Source organism: Tenrec ecaudatus, chromosome 4 (assembly GCF_050624435.1).
Source record: "Tenrec ecaudatus isolate mTenEca1 chromosome 4, mTenEca1.hap1, whole genome shotgun sequence".
Lineage (NCBI taxonomy): Eukaryota > Metazoa > Chordata > Mammalia > Afrosoricida > Tenrecidae > Tenrec > Tenrec ecaudatus.
The window spans coordinates 8,439,315-8,454,642 of NC_134533.1; the positions used below are offsets into that span (position 1 = coordinate 8,439,315).

The 15,328-nt window shown below is 59.0% G+C and overlaps 1 protein-coding gene across 1 annotated transcript; it reads left to right on the forward strand.

Annotated features, from left to right (window-relative positions):
- The first annotated feature begins 484 nt into the window (after nucleotides 1–484).
- On the forward strand, nucleotides 485–14,511 carry PYGM (glycogen phosphorylase, muscle associated). Its single transcript, XM_075545488.1, has 20 exons — nucleotides 485–793; nucleotides 1,834–1,935; nucleotides 2,046–2,124; nucleotides 2,213–2,316; nucleotides 2,584–2,715; nucleotides 3,675–3,786; nucleotides 3,881–3,963; nucleotides 5,358–5,501; nucleotides 6,629–6,721; nucleotides 6,891–7,037; nucleotides 7,180–7,343; nucleotides 7,606–7,720; nucleotides 8,221–8,322; nucleotides 8,622–8,769; nucleotides 9,014–9,072; nucleotides 9,199–9,340; nucleotides 9,782–9,989; nucleotides 13,707–13,841; nucleotides 14,019–14,085; nucleotides 14,194–14,511. The coding sequence occupies exons 1-20, from the start codon at nucleotides 551–553 to the stop codon at nucleotides 14,341–14,343; spliced, it is 2,529 nt and encodes an 842-aa protein (XP_075401603.1). The 5' UTR covers nucleotides 485–550; the 3' UTR covers nucleotides 14,344–14,511.
- Nucleotides 14,512–15,328: the final 817 nt, after the last annotated feature.

The following is a 15,328-nucleotide window of genomic DNA, read 5'->3' on the forward strand; positions in this document are numbered from 1 at the left end:
GCCTCTGCCCAACACCTTGGGAGCCTCTGGGGCCATGGAGGAGCAGGGTTTTACCTGCCCACCGTCACAGCCCCTCAGCCCCTCTAAGGAGCCAAGTTGGGAAGCTGAACTCAGCAAAAGAGCCCAGAGAGGCAGAGTGCCGTATCCCAAGTCACACAGCAAAAGAGGGCACCGATCAAGCCTCAGGCCTCCCAGCCCAGCCCTCTGTGTGCTGGGTAGAGCTCATCTCCCACCCTGCAAGTGGCAGGGTACAGAAGACCCCAATGCGTGAACCCTAAAGAAAAATGGGCCAGTGCCCTAAGGGAGCCAGACCGGGCCAGCCCCTCCTCCTTGCCTCCCCTCCTCCCCTCACCCCCAAAATAGCTCCCAGAGCTGAGGGCCAAGACCCTCCCATCTCTCCCGCAGGGAGGATGGGCCACACAGGGAGGTGGGGCGGGCATGCTGCCCGGAGCTGGGCCTTAAATCCCCGCCTGTTGGCGCCGGGAGCTCCACTCCCTGGCTGGAGGCACCGAGAGTCGTCCATCAGGCCCTGCCCGCCTGCCCTGCAGCCATGTCCCTGCCCCTGTCAGACCATGACAAACGGAAGCAGATCAGCGTGCGGGGCCTTGCTGGCGTGGAGAACGTGGCCGATCTGAAGAAGAACTTCAACCGCCACTTGCACTTCACGCTGGTCAAGGACCGCAATGTGGCCACGCCCCGCGACTACTACTTCGCGCTGGCCCACACCGTGCGAGACCATCTGGTGGGGCGCTGGATCCGCACGCAGCAGCACTACTATGAGAAAGACCCCAAGGTGCTGTTGGAGGGCACCCAGGCGGGGGGGGTCGACGGGGCCCCGGGGGTCAGGCCCCCAGGGAGTCGGGTCTGCCTAGCCTCTGGAGGGATGACCTCTTCTGCAGCCAAAGAAAAGGTCACAGGGTCCCTGGGGGCCTACTGGAGCGTGCATGCACGCGCGTGCATGTGTGTGTGTGTGTGTGTGTGTGTGTGTGTGTGTGTGAGAGAGAGAGAGAGAGAGATGTGGCAGGGGATGGGCAGCGGTTCAGTGTCCACTCAGAGGGGCTTGCTGGTGGACAAAGAAGCCTCCCCTTGCCCCCCCCCCCGTGGCCTAGGTTGGTCACGGAGTAGAAAGGGGTGTCATTGACCATTTGCGGGCGCAGTGGGCAGGGTGAGGCTGACAGCCGGGGTGCAGGGATCAAGTGTCTGGAGGGGTCAGCGGTAAATGTCAGCAACCTAACACTCCTCCCCAGGCGGGGTGGGACGGGGGTGGGGGGGCGGTGGAGAGGAGCAGGGAGGGGACCAGGCTATGGAGACAGCAGTAAGGACTCCCAGCATCCTGAATCCTTCTTAGGACAGACTCTCAGGGCCAGGGGGCTGGGCACTGAGAGAATGACAGGCCCAGACCGGCAGGATCCCTTCCTCAGTCAGGGTGACCTTGAACCAAAGACTTTCCCTCTGGGCTCTGGGCCTGGGCCCTTCCCCAGTAGCCCTGTAGAGGTAGCTTTCTGGGTGCCCACCTCAGGCCCCCCCTGCCCCCCACCCCCCAAAATGAGCAAAGGGGTGGCTAGAAGTGCTGCCCCCCCCCGCCCCCGCTCCCCGCCCCACCCCACACTCTCCTTTCAATCTGGCCTGGGTCCTCAGCTAAGCATGGCCAGTTCCACTTTCTTGATGAGCAAATTGAGATGCAAACAGCGCGAGCAAAAGCCCTTTGTTCACAGAGGAGAGCCGAGTGGGACAGGGATGGGGCCTGCTGAGTTGGGGGGGGGGCTGCATGTGGGTTGGTCCTGATCCCCATTCCCTGCCCACCTGCTCCCCACCCCCACTCCACCCCGGCAGAGAGTCTACTACCTGTCCCTGGAGTTCTACATGGGACGGACGCTTCAAAACACCATGGTGAACCTGGCCCTGGAGAACGCCTGCGACGAGGCCACCTACCAGGTGTGTGGGGGGGGTGCGGGGGCAGGGGAGCAGGAAAGGACTGGGGACACCCTGCTGGCTGACAGGCGACAGGTGCTCTGCCCTGACCCATGCCACCCTGCTCCCTCTAGCTGGGCCTGGACATGGAGGAGCTGGAGGAAATTGAGGAGGACGCTGGGCTGGGCAATGGGGGCCTGGGCCGCCTGGCAGGTAAGTGGACATGGGGGCCGGGGGGCCAGAGGGCTCCTTCTTTCCCCCTGGCCCCTGACACCCCCCCCACTCCCCGCCATACCCCCAGCTTGCTTTCTGGACTCCATGGCGACATTGGGCCTGGCCGCCTACGGCTATGGGATCCGCTATGAGTTTGGGATTTTTAACCAGAAGATCTCCGGGGGCTGGCAGGTGAGGAACGTGGGTCCTGGACTCTTGGGGTGGGGGGATAGGGGGGCTGATGGAAGGGACAGACTGGTGGGGCTCTCCAGAGCTTTGGTGGGAGGCATCTTTGCCCCCTCCCTCACTCCAAAGACAGCTGGAGTGGGAGTCCTCACCCACAGACTTGCATCCACCCAGCACCCCCCAGAGCCCTGCTCCTGGAGCGGGGTGCCAGCACTGACTCCGCCTCCTTCTCTCCCATCCTGCCCCACCCCCCAACCTGCCCGCCTGGCTCAGATGGAAGAGGCGGATGACTGGCTGCGCTATGGCAATCCCTGGGAGAAGGCGCGGCCTGAGTTCATGCTGCCTGTCCACTTCTACGGCAGAGTGGAGCACACCAGCCAGGGGGCCCAGTGGGTGGACACACAGGTGAGGGCACCCCCACCCCAGAGGAAGAGTGATCGAGCGAAGTGCAGGAGGTGGGTATGGAGACTCAGAGAGATTCAGTGACCTGCTCGAGGCCACAAAGCTGGAGAGGTGCGGTGCAGAGCAGAACCCAGTCCGGGGGTGGGGTGGGGTGGGAGGTTGCCCTTCCCCAACCTGTGCCCTTCCCTTGACCTTAACCACCCCACACCCCACACACACACTTGCCAACTGGGGGCTCAACAGGAAGCAAAACAGCCAGAAAAGGGGGACAGGGAGAAGTGAGGGCCCCGGGCGGGGGAGTGACTTGTTCAAAGTCCCATCGCAGGTTCAAGGAACCTGCCCCAGCTGCCCGGCCCATCTCAGCCAAGTCCTGGCCTTCACAGACCCGTCAGCAGTTCCAAACCGGGCATTCAATTGACCACGCCCAGGCTGGCATCCGGTGGGACAGCTGGCTGTGTGTTCTGGGGGTGCCTCTCTGGGCTGTAGCTTCCTCTCGGTCCAGTCCACTCAAGCGATGGGCACAGAAGGAGGTGGCCCAGCGCGGTGACACTAGTGATGAAGGCCTGCTCACTGGGGGACGTGGGACCACCATTCTTGCAGTTTAATCAGCCTGGTGGCCAGCCAGGCGTAAGTCCCTTAGATGGACTCTACCCCTGGGGCCCTTTCCACCTTGGCTCTCCCAGCTCTTCCATCAGTCCAGCGCGCCCTGGGATGTGCTTGAGCAAGGCCGACCAACCAGCCTTATCACTGATAACTCTGCCCTTGGTCCTCTGCCACCCCTGCCGGGCAAGGGCTGGTGCTCAGGAGGGGTCAGGTAACAGTCTCTCTTGATGGACGAGGTGGAGAGAAGTTTAAGGTTTGCTCCTGATGGCCCAGCTAGTGAGTGCTGGGTGGGCAGAGGGCATGGACCAAGCTGGCCCCTTGGCTGATGCCCAGCCCCCGACACCACTGCCCACCTGCAGGTGGTACTGGCCATGCCGTATGACACTCCCGTGCCTGGCTATCGCAACAACATCGTCAACACCATGCGCCTCTGGTCGGCCAAGGCCCCCAATGACTTCAACCTCAAGGACTGTGAGTTTCACCATCAGCATGAACAGCCCCTGACCCCACCCTCCACCCCGACCCACACTCATTGTCTGACTTTGTCCCCGCTTGTGTCCCCCAGTTAACGTTGGTGGCTACATTCAGGCTGTGCTGGACCGAAACTTGGCTGAGAACATCTCTCGTGTCCTGTACCCCAATGACAATGTATGTCAGTCACCCCCTGGGCTGGAAACCTGAGGAGGAGGGGGTGGGAGGAGGAGAAGGAGCAGGAAGAGGGGTACTCTGTGGGGCCCTGGCCATCTCCCTGGTCCCTTTGTCTGGTTGTACCCCTGAGTCCTTTGGATGGGTGGGCCCCTGAGTCCCCAGGGAGGCAGGTTAGGATCCAGGTCATTTGGGAGCCCTTGTGGGTAAGTACTGGGCTGCTGACCTCAAGGTTGGCAGTTCAGACCTCCCAGCCATTCTGAGGGAGAGAGGTGAGGCTGTCTGCTCCCATAAAGATTTACAGCCACGGAAACGCCATGGAGGGTCGCTCTGAGCCTGAATCTACTCGATGGCAGTGATTTGGTTGGTGTGAAGGGAGTCCTGGCGTCGCAGTGGGTTAAGCAGCGGACTGCTAACCTAGGAGCCTAAACCCAGCCGCTGCTCTCACGGAGAAAGACGGGGCTGCCTGCTCCTGTAATGACCGATAAGATAGTTCAGAAACCTTAAAGAGCAGTCCTGCTCTGTCCTATAGGGTCTCGGAGTTGGAAATGACTCGAGGGGCGTGGGTTAGGGTGTTTTGTTTTTGGCGTAGTCCAAATACACTTCTCTTTTCTTTCTTTTTAAAAAATCATTTTATTGGGGGCTCGTACAATTCTTATCACAATCCATACATAAACCCATTGTGTCAAGCATCATTTTTTTTAAAAAATTCATTTTATCGGGGGCTTTTTCTTTCTTTTTTATGATTAAAATTTTTTTATTTCTTTTTTTGGTGAATTTAACATTTTTTTATTAAAACGTCATTTTATTGGGGGCTCTTACAACTCTCATTACAGTCCACACATCAATTGCATCAGGCATGTTGCCAGCATCCTTTTCTAGCCATTTACGTTCTACTGAGCCTTTGGGCTCAGCTCCTCTTTTCTCCCTCTCCCTCCTCCTCCTCCCCACTCTCATGGCCCCTTGATAAATTATAAATTATTATCATTTTCACATCTCACACCGGCCGCTGTCTCCCTTGCCCCACGGTTTCTGTAGTTCTTCCCCCTGGAGGAGGAGGGTGTGTGGTTATGTGCCGATGACCATTGCGATCGACTGACCATGACCTTGACCAAGAAAAGACCGCCGGGTCCTTGTGGTTGTCAGGTGCCATCGAGTCCGTTCCGAGCCACGGCAGAACCACCCACTGCCCGGTCCTGCGCCGCTCTCACAATGGTCCCTCTGCTGGGGGCCACGGTTGCAGCCACTGCGTCCACCCATGTCCTTGAGGGCCTTCCTCGTTTTCGCTGCCCCTCCACTCTACCAAACACTGGGTCTTGGCGGGGGTGGCAGTAGCCCGACTGGCATCGATGTCAGTGTGCTCCCTCCACCCTGACTCCGCCTCGCCTCGCCCCCAGTTCTTTGAAGGGAAGGAGCTGCGGCTGAAGCAGGAGTACTTCGTGGTGGCGGCCACACTGCAGGACATCATCCGACGCTTCAAGTCCTCGAAGTTCGGCTGCCGCGACCCAGTGCGGACCAGCTTCGATGCCTTCCCTGATAAGGTGCTTGTACTGTCTTCGGTGGGGTGGCAGGCGTCCCTGAGTTGGTTGTAATGCAGAGCGACCCTGTGTGCATGCGTGCATGCGTGCCATAGAGCGAGAGACTGCCTGGTCCTGAGCTACCCGCACCGTTCTTGCTGTATGTGAGCCACGGTCACAGCCACTGTGCCACGCTGTCCCAGGGAAACACTTCCTCTTTCCCACTGACCTTCCACTTGACCAAGCACACGGTCCCTCTGCAGGGACTGGTCTCTCTGTCCCTGAGGTCTTCCTGTCCTCGATGCACAGGTGAACTCTGGCCGGACTCTTTCCAGCACCGATTGGTTCTTTCTTCTGGGCTTTCGTTATTTTTCGCCAGCACGGCAGTTTCAAATGCGTGACTGCTTCTGCTTTCTTCCTGATTCATCGTCCGGCTCTCATGGGCACAGGAGATGGCTTGAAATGCCAAATGCCGTGGTCTGGGTCAGGTGCGCCCTAGTGCCCAAAGTGACCTCTTTGCCCTTTAACCCTGAAAGAAAAAAGGCCCCATGCAGGGGATTGGCCCAGGGGAAGGTGCCGCTGGCGTTCTTGCCGGCTGTGTCCGTGGGCGTTGATGGGGGAAAGGAAACCCTTCTTGTCGGCTCCACAGACCACGGTGTCGGTGGGCGGCCCGGGGCTGAGGGTTTCGGTTTTCCCTGTGCTGAGCTGTCATCCACGCAGAAGGCTGCCGCTTGGATCTTTGTCCGCAGGTGCTGGGGGTCCTGCTCGCCTTCGGCAGCAAGGCCGTGTCACCTGCATAGTGCAGGTGGTGCAGGACTCCTCCCTCCCTCCCATCCCGCCACCTCCGCCTTCTTGTTAACTGTGTTCCAAATTCTCCCCAAGGCCTCAGCCTGTCCTGCCTGGCAGGACACCTGCCCTAATTTTCTACAAGGTTTCTGGGGGACAGGGGTGACTTGCTCAAGACTCTCGATTAACAGGCACAGCCTGGGTGATCCCTTCCCTCTGCTGGCCCCTTGGACAATCTCCAACCCAGCTCAGCTGCAGCAGAATCAGGCAGGGCCCTTTGGAGGGCTCTGAAGCGCCACGACCGTGCCCACGGGGGCTAGGTCTGCAGCCCAGCCTGAACTCCAGCCGGTCCCCCCTCCCCACAGGTGGCCATCCAGCTCAACGACACCCACCCGTCCTTGGCCATCCCTGAGCTGATGAGGATTCTGGTGGATGTGGAGCGGCTGGACTGGGACAAGGTAGGCTCCATGTCCCCTCCGCAGTGGGGACCCTTCCTGCCGTGGGATGGATGGGCATGCCAGTCCCCGCACCCACTTTTGGGGAGATGGCAGTGGTGCCCCGCTGAACTCGGGGACCCTGAGGCCCAGGGACTTGAGCCAGGGAGGTTTTGAACGCCATGTCCTCTAGGCATGGGAAGTGACCGTGAAGACCTGCGCTTACACCAACCACACGGTGCTGCCGGAGGCGCTGGAGCGCTGGCCTGTGCACCTGATGGAGACGCTGCTTCCGCGGCACCTGCAGATCATCTACGAGATCAACCAGCGCTTCCTGAACGTGAGCCAGACAGGGGGGTGGGAGTGGGGCCTGTCCACCCCCTGAGGCTGGGGGACGGACTGAGGGGGGGGGGTGCCGAGGGGTAGAGCCCTGCAGGGCCGGCTCTTGGGTCCTAGCTCCAGCCTGTGTTCTCCGCATACAGCGGGTGGCAGCCGCGTTCCCAGGGGACGTCGACCGGCTGCGGCGCATGTCGCTGGTGGAGGAGGGCGCGGTGAAGCGCATCAACATGGCGCACCTGTGCATCGCCGGCTCGCACGCAGTCAACGGCGTGGCTCGCATCCACTCGGACATCCTCAAGAAGACCATGTAAGCCCCGCCCAGGCCCCGCCCACCCGCCCAGGCCCCGCCCACTCGCCCCGATCCGGGCTGTGCGGTGGTGGGTCTCCCACCAGAGGCATCGCCCTTGCCAGCTCATAGGCGGCAGGGAAGTCCTTTCCCCAGGACACCCCTCTTACACACTGCACCCCTCTTCCTCCGCTCCCCTCCCCGCTTCCAGACCCTTTTCAGCAGAGGTGAGGGAGGATGCCTTCTGTCCCCATCACTGACCCTTCCCCACTGCCCCCCGCAGCTTCAAGGATTTCTATGAGCTGGAGCCCCATAAGTTCCAGAACAAGACCAACGGCATCACCCCTCGGCGCTGGCTGGTCCTTTGTAACCCCGGGCTGGCAGAGGTCATTGCCGAGGTGAGCGCTCACTGCACGGCCAGCAGGGTGAACACCAGCAGGGTGAACTCGGGGTCCTGGCAGGGATCCGCCTGGTCTGGGAGTCTAGGTTGTTCTCGGTCCAAGGACGTCCATCAGAGGGCGGAGCCATCTCCTACGGCTTTCCCTAAGTCTTGCAAGTCTTACATGCAGGAGGGGGCCCTGTGGACTAAGGGAGGCTCTGGCTGTGAAGGCTAACGTGGGTGGGGGCCCATGGTGGTCTAGTGGACACATCTGAGGGGACAGAGAGCCGATGGAAGAGGCCTCAGGCCATTGGCAGCCTGAGGAAGAGGCCAGGAAGACCTGCTTGGGGTCAAGTGGGGTCCGCCATCAGAACTCAAGGTAGGGATGGCAGGAGACAGCTAGGTGTTTGGAGAGGGAGGGTGACAGAACTTCCTGGGCAGTCCGCTGGGTTGACCCTGAAAGGTGTTGGGAGGAAGGAGGGGGGGTGGGCTCCACTGAGGACGTCTTCCTTGTGTTAGCGCATCGGGGAGGACTACATCTCCGACCTGGACCAGCTGCGCAAGCTGCTCTCCTATGTGGACGACGAGGCCTTTATCCGGGACGTGGCCAAAGTCAAGCAGGTGGGGAGGACTGAGCCTGGGACACCTGGGTCAGGGCTGGAGCCCGTGGTAGGGCCAGAGCTCTGAGTGAGGGATGGCAAATTGAGCTGTGCGCCACTGCTGGCACCAGGCCATTGGGTGAAGTCCCTGGGGCCTGGCATGCTGGGACTGCCCCAGAAGAGTGCAGACATGGATTAGTAATGTCTGCCCTGGAGTAGGCATGGCGAAAGCTCTGCCTTCCTGGCTCTGGCCCATGGAGAGAATGCGGAGCGTGAGTGACGTTTCCTGAATCCTCTTGGTGAGCCCCCCTCCCTTTCCAGGAAAACAAGCTGAAGTTCTCTGCATACCTGGAGAAGGAATACAAAGTCCAGATCAACCCCAACTCGCTCTTCGACGTCCAGGTGAAGCGGATTCATGAATATAAACGCCAACTCCTTAACTGCCTTCACGTCATCACGCTGTACAACCGTGAGTGGTGGGACCTCGGCCCTGCCCTCAGCTCCTCCCTCCACGATGCCCCCTTGGGTCTCTGGCACGGGACATGAAGTTATCCCCATTTCACCAATGGGTAAACTGAGGTTCCGAGAGGTGGAAATGGCCCATCCAAGGTCACACAGCACCTCACCCCACCCCACAGGCAGGGAAGAACCCCTTAGGAGCTACTGCCCCGAGGAGGGTACATGCTGGCCCACTTGAGCCCTCTCATCCACAGGCATCAAGAAGGAGCCCAACACGTTTTTTGTGCCTCGCACCGTGATGATCGGCGGGAAGGTGAGAGCTTGGGGCGCAATCACGGCTCTCTTCCTTAGATACTTGGGTTGAGTTCAGCCTGGCTGGGGCTCAGGACACGGGGTCAAAGTTGGGGCAGGGGTGCTGACCTCAGATTGTGTCCCACAGGCTGCTCCTGGGTACCACATGGCCAAGATGATCATCAAACTCATCACGGCCATTGGAGATGTGGTCAACCACGACCCGGTGGTGGGAGACCGCCTTCGAGTGATCTTCCTGGAGAACTACCGCGTCTCGTTGGCTGAGAAAGGTGGGGGCCGCCAACAGTGACCTTTGGCGGGGGGGTTAGTCCAGTCCCAGGAAGAGATTGGTCACCTCCCTCTTTTGGGGAGCTTGTGCCTGGAGGAAGAATCTGGAGAGGGCAGTAAGTTCTAAGGATTGAAGTCCATCCCACGGGGCAGTCACCAGAGGCCTGCTGGTCTTTCCAGCAGTCCAGGGTGAGGTGAGAACAACGATGGCACCCTTTAAACCACACTACCAGCCTGGGGCGGGAATCGAGGCTGGGTCTCAGATGTTTAAGAATGCCCAAGCACAGGGGTATGGTAGGGTGGAGGCTTGGTTGGTGAGGACCAGAGGGTTGGAGGAGGATCTGAATTTTCCTCGGCCTGGGGCCAGCCTAACCTCCAAGTCCCAACTGCGGTGGGGCATCTCCCTGAACTGATGGGGTCCCCTGTTTGTCCTCTCCCTGCAGTGATCCCGGCCTCTGACCTCTCCGAGCAGATCTCCACCGCGGGCACGGAGGCTTCGGGCACTGGCAACATGAAGTTCATGCTCAACGGGGCTCTGACCATTGGCACCATGGACGGGGCCAATGTGGAGATGGCAGAAGAGGCGGGCGAGGAGAACTTCTTCATCTTTGGCATGCGGGTGGAGGATGTGGACAAGCTTGACCAAAGAGGGTATGGAGGTCATGGGCTCCTCCTCCGTTCAGGGGCCGCGAGGGCAGGAGTTGTGGCAATGTGCTTGCGGAGGCTGATCCAGCCCAGCACTCTCACTCCCTCGCTTACGTCCAGCAGATCCCTTCAGACCCATAGTGACCCGAGAGGACAGAGCAGAGCTGCCCTTGTGGGTGTCTGATACAGCAAATCTTAATAGATAGAAAGCTTCATCTTTCCCCCTCGGAGCAGCTGGTGGTTTTGAACCCTTGCCCTTGCGTTAGCAGCCCACTACACCACCAGGGCTCCATCGGGGAGCACAAGGAGGTAGTGATTCTGGCCATCCTAACAAACAAGGGTAGTGAAATGGAAAAAGAAAGCAGTCATCCAGGGCGGAAGGAAGAGGTAGAGAAAATGATAACCCCAAACGAGAAGCTTGTTTCTGGGATTGGAAACAAGATGAACAGCCTGAGCTCCCTGGGAGCCATGGCGAAAAGGGAAATCGGAGGACAGTAGTGGCAACCACAGGGGAGCCCTGGTGCCGTAGTGGTTACGCTCTGGACTGCTAACTGGGAGGCCAGCAGTTCAAAACCACCAGCCGCTCCACGGGAGAAAGACAGGGCTTTCTACTCCTGTCAGAAGTTACAGTCTTGGAGATCGACAGGGACAGTTCTACTCTGTCCTGCAGGGTGACTGTGCGTCAAGCTGAACAACTGTGCTTGTGGTCAGAAAACAGCTCTTCAAAGGGGTCATTTGCCTGGCATTTCAGTTTTTAATTTTTAAAAAACTTTAAAATGTGATTCTTTTCTTTACAAAAAGCATACGGACTAGTTTGTGAGAATAACAAAACACCTCACAGAGATGGAAATAGCTACCACCCGTATGTCCCATTGCTCAGCTAGAAGACCACAGCCCTCTTTTCCTACATCAGAGACCCGGTTCCATTTCTGGCCAGTATACCTCGCGGCAGCCGCCACCTGCCAGCCTGGAGGCTTGTGCACCATTAGGACACCGATTGGGTTTTAGTAGAGACTTTGGACTAGGAGGAAAGGCCTGGCAATCTAGTTCTGGAGAAATCAGCCTCTGGATCCCATGGTTGCATTGGACCCGAGGTTGCCATGCCGGCAGCCAACAACAACAACATGGCTTTGAAAAATTAGGGACAAGGTTCTGTGCCATTTTTGGACCATGGCTTATCTCACTGAGCAGTCGAGGGGGGTTTCCTGTATGTCATTCATCTTCAAAATATTTTGTTTTTAAACTTTTTTTTAAATTGTGAATAACTTCCCCTTTCCTCCCTTCCTCTGCCGTCCCTTTGATGGCAAGCATCAAAGTCTATTTCTTTGGGTACGAAAGCTTTCACAATATTTGGAATGTTTCCGTAACTTGCCCTGGCTGCTTTATCTAGTTCCATATGTTAGACACTCAGGGCCGTTTCCCCTCTTGGTAACCGGAAAGATCATTGTGGTGTGTGACCTGCTGCATGTCGGACCACGTGTTTCCTGAAGATAATTGTGAGAAGGAATCTTTCGGAGACCTTCGAGAGCACGGCATGTCGAGGCTCTGGACGCACCTCACCAAGGAGCTTTCCGAGAAAGTTGGTCGCTAGGGCTCAGGCGAGCTGGCGTCGAGTCCTGCAAGGGTGGTTTCTCCTGGGAGACTTGACCAGAAAGTTCCAACTTCATCCTTTGGGGTGATGGCAATCATGGGATGTTCTGAAGGAGGTTCGTGACACGTTCAGAGATAGAACTCAAAAACAGCACCATTCCAGCTGCTGGGTGGAGATGGGATGTGAAGGGGGCCCACGCGGAGGAGGTGGGGGGCGGCACCAGGGTGGGAGAGGCAGTGCTGGGGGCCTGGGAAGCTGGTTGGGGAATGAGGACAGGAGACGGGCGCGGAGGGCAGTGAACTGAGTTAACCGAGAAGATGGCGGTGAAGGCTCTGACAGTGGCATTCTGGGGGGTGAGCTCAGATGGACAATAGGAGCCTGAAGGCCATTCCTGAGAACATAGTTGTTGGCTTTGTCTGTGGCCCAAGGAGGGGACTGGGCCTGCGCTGGGCCTGCTGTTGGTGGCAGTTGCCTTTGAGTTGGTGCATTCCCATGGCAACCCCATGTACAGCCGAACCGGACACTGGTGGGTCCTGGTCCATCTTCACAGTCCTTGACTTGCCCTAGTTCGTTGTGTGGAGTCTGAGTGCCTCCCAACAAGGTCAGTTGAGAGTCATAGCGTTTCCACGAGGGAATCTTTGGCAGTTGTCTGGAAGTGACCTGAAGCCTGTCCTCCATGGGCAACCCTTCTGGTGTTTGAAATGCCAGTGGCCTAACGATAGAACCTCACAGCTCGCTGCTATCTAGATGATTCCGGCTGACACTGGTCCTGTGGGACAGCAGAACGGGCCCTGTGGGGGTCCGAGGATCTAAATCTCTATGGGAGCAGGAAGCCTCATCTTTCAAGCTTCTGACTTTGTGGCGCCCAGACCAACTTGGAATCCACGGCACCACCGGTGCGATGTAGTTGTTAGGTTCCGACGAGTCGGTTCTGACCCATAGTGACCCAGCGCACAACAGAACGAAACACTGCCCGGTCCCGTGCTGTCTTCACAATTGTTCCTGGGCCTGCGCCCATAGTTGCAGCCACTGCATCAACCCATCTGGGCGAGAGCCTTCCTCCTTTTCGCGGCCCCTCCGCTTTACCAAACATTATGTCCTTCTCCAGGGACTGGTCTCTCCTGGCAACACGTCCAAAGCACATGATATGGAATCTCACCATCCCTGCCTCTAAGGAGCATGGTAGCTGTACTTCTTCGGAGACAGATGAGTTTGTCCTTCTGTCCATCTGTGTCCTTTCAGTATTCTTCCCCAGCACCGTCATTCAAATGCACTGATTCTTCTTCGGTCCTCCTTATTCAGGGTCCCACTGTCACATGCGTAGAAGGTGATTGACAATACCATGGTGTGGTCCAGGCCCCACTTAGTCCTCAAAGCAACATCCTTGCTTTTTAGCACTCTCAGGAGGTGTTTTGCAGCAGACTGATCCGATGCAATGCGTTGTTTGGGCTCTTGACGATCGCTTCCCTGAGCATTGACTGTGGACCTGCGCAAGCTGAAATCCTCAACTACCTCAACTTTCCCTCTGTTTATCCTGGTGTTTTCTATTGCTATAATGGGTACGAGGGCGGGAGGGGGCGGTGCATTTATGGGGCAAACAGACCGGTTGGGAGACAGGGGTGGTGGTGATGACAGGAACCCAGGGAGAAGCACTGACTTTGGCCTTTTGACTCTGACATGAACTTTTCTGTCCGGTAACATCAACTTCCTCATCCATAAAGTAGAGAGTGACAAGCCAGGCAGAAATGGGAGGCAGCTCCAAGAAGGTCAGGGAAGGTCCGCAGAGAGAGCAGGGCAGCTCCCGGGAGCCCAACAGCAGGCTGAACCCAGGCCAAGGCCATTGCCATGGAGCCCGACCCACAGTGACCCCTCTAAGGGCAGGGCAGCACTGGGCCACCCAAGGAGGTCCACGTTTTGGAAGCAGAGGACCGGCCACGTCTTTCTCCTGCAGGGCGGCGTGGGGGGGGGGGGCGGTGTTGAACTGCTGATCTTGGGGTCAGCAGCCAAGTGTCTGAACCTCGGCAACACCAGGGCTTGCTTCTTCAGGAGGCTGGAGATGCCTCCCTTGTCTTGAAGGGGAGCCAGGACCCCCTTGCTGTGGTGTGGCGCTGAGCCCAGCTCTGGCCCCGCAGGTACAATGCGCAGGAGTACTATGACCGCATTCCGGAGCTCCGGCAGGTCATCGAGCAGCTGAGCAGTGGCTTCTTCACCCCCAAACAGCCGGACCTGTTCAAGGACATTGTCAACATGCTCATGCACCATGACCGGTGAGTGCTGCCGGTCCAGGCCGGCCAGCAGGGGCGGTGAGCAGGGCCCCAGGGAGTGGCCTGGCCATCTGGGACAGGCTCTGGTGGAAGCAAGCTGCCCTCTCCAGGTCCCCAGCAGTCAGCGTGGGCCATCTGCTTAGTGTTCTCTGTGATCCTTGCCTCTCTATCACCCTCCAGGTTCAAAGTCTTTGCGGATTACGAAGCCTACGTTAAGTGCCAGGAGAAAGTCAGTGCTCTGTACAAGGTGAGGGGCCTGGGGCCTGGGCTGGAGGGTTTGGGTGGCCCTGGGGAGGCTGGAGGGAGCCTCCCCTCCTGCTGGGCGGTGAACCCAGAGCTCCTTCTTGGCCTGCAGAACCCGAGAGAATGGACAAAGATGGTCATTCGGAACATAGCCACCTCCGGGAAGTTCTCCAGCGACCGCACCATCACCCAGTATGCCAGAGAGATCTGGGGGATCGAACCTTCTCGCCAGCGCCTTCCAGCCCCGGATGAGGTCATCTGAGCACCCCACCCCCTCCCCACCCCACCCCAGTTGGTGGCACCAGCTCCTTGTTCAGAGGGTGGTGGTCTGCCTGACTCTTAACCTTCTTCCAGGAGCCCTCCCTCCCTTCAGTGGCCCCCCTCCTATTGATGGGGTCTGCCCAAGGGCACCCACTCCCCAATAAAACAATTCTCCGGAGCCCCCAGACTCCTCTCTCCGTCGGGAAATATTTTTAGCTCTTGGCGGGCACAGCAGCTGCGCAGTCCCCCCCACCCTCAGCAGGTGTGTCCCTTCGGAGGGGGAGGGCATCCCGGGGGCGGGGCCTGGGCCTGGGCCGCCGTCACCCTCCATGCGTCTCTCCCCAGGGCTGTGTCCATACTAGGTCAGCGGCCGGCTCGGCTGGCCGGGGGCGGGGCGTGCGTCAGGGTGGGGCCCGCCGGGATGGGACTCGGGACTCGGGACTCCGTCTGAGTCCTCAGGGACTCGGGAGCATCTGCACGCGCTCCCGGGCTGGGGAGGAGCCTATGGCAGCGCGGCCCCTGCTTGGCCCCGCCCCGGCCCCGCCCACTGCGGCGTTTAAGGGTCTCTTAGCAGGTGGCTCGGCTCAGCTCGACCAGAAGTCGGGGTGCGTGAGGGTCGGGGACACGCAGGCCGTCCACACTCGACCAGTGACGTGTCTTCCCGACTTGGGGAAGCGGAGGGCCAGATAGTCTAGGCTGAGGGGTTGGGGCGAGCCCCGCTTCCCCGGGCAGGGAGGGGCCAACCCCGAAGGGAGGTTTGGGGTCAGTGGTTTCACAGTGAGTGTGTTGGAACCCAAACGACAGGAAATGGTTACCAGCTCCCCTAAACCCAGCTGGTGGGGACCCCAACCGCTTGTGGATGCCCCGCCTAGGTCCCTCCCAGTGGGGGCTCAGGCACCTCATCTCCAAGCTGTGGAAACTGCGCTCTCCACCTGGCCCTGGGGGGGCCCGGCTTCCGGAGGCCCCGTTCCTGCGGTGTGAGCTGA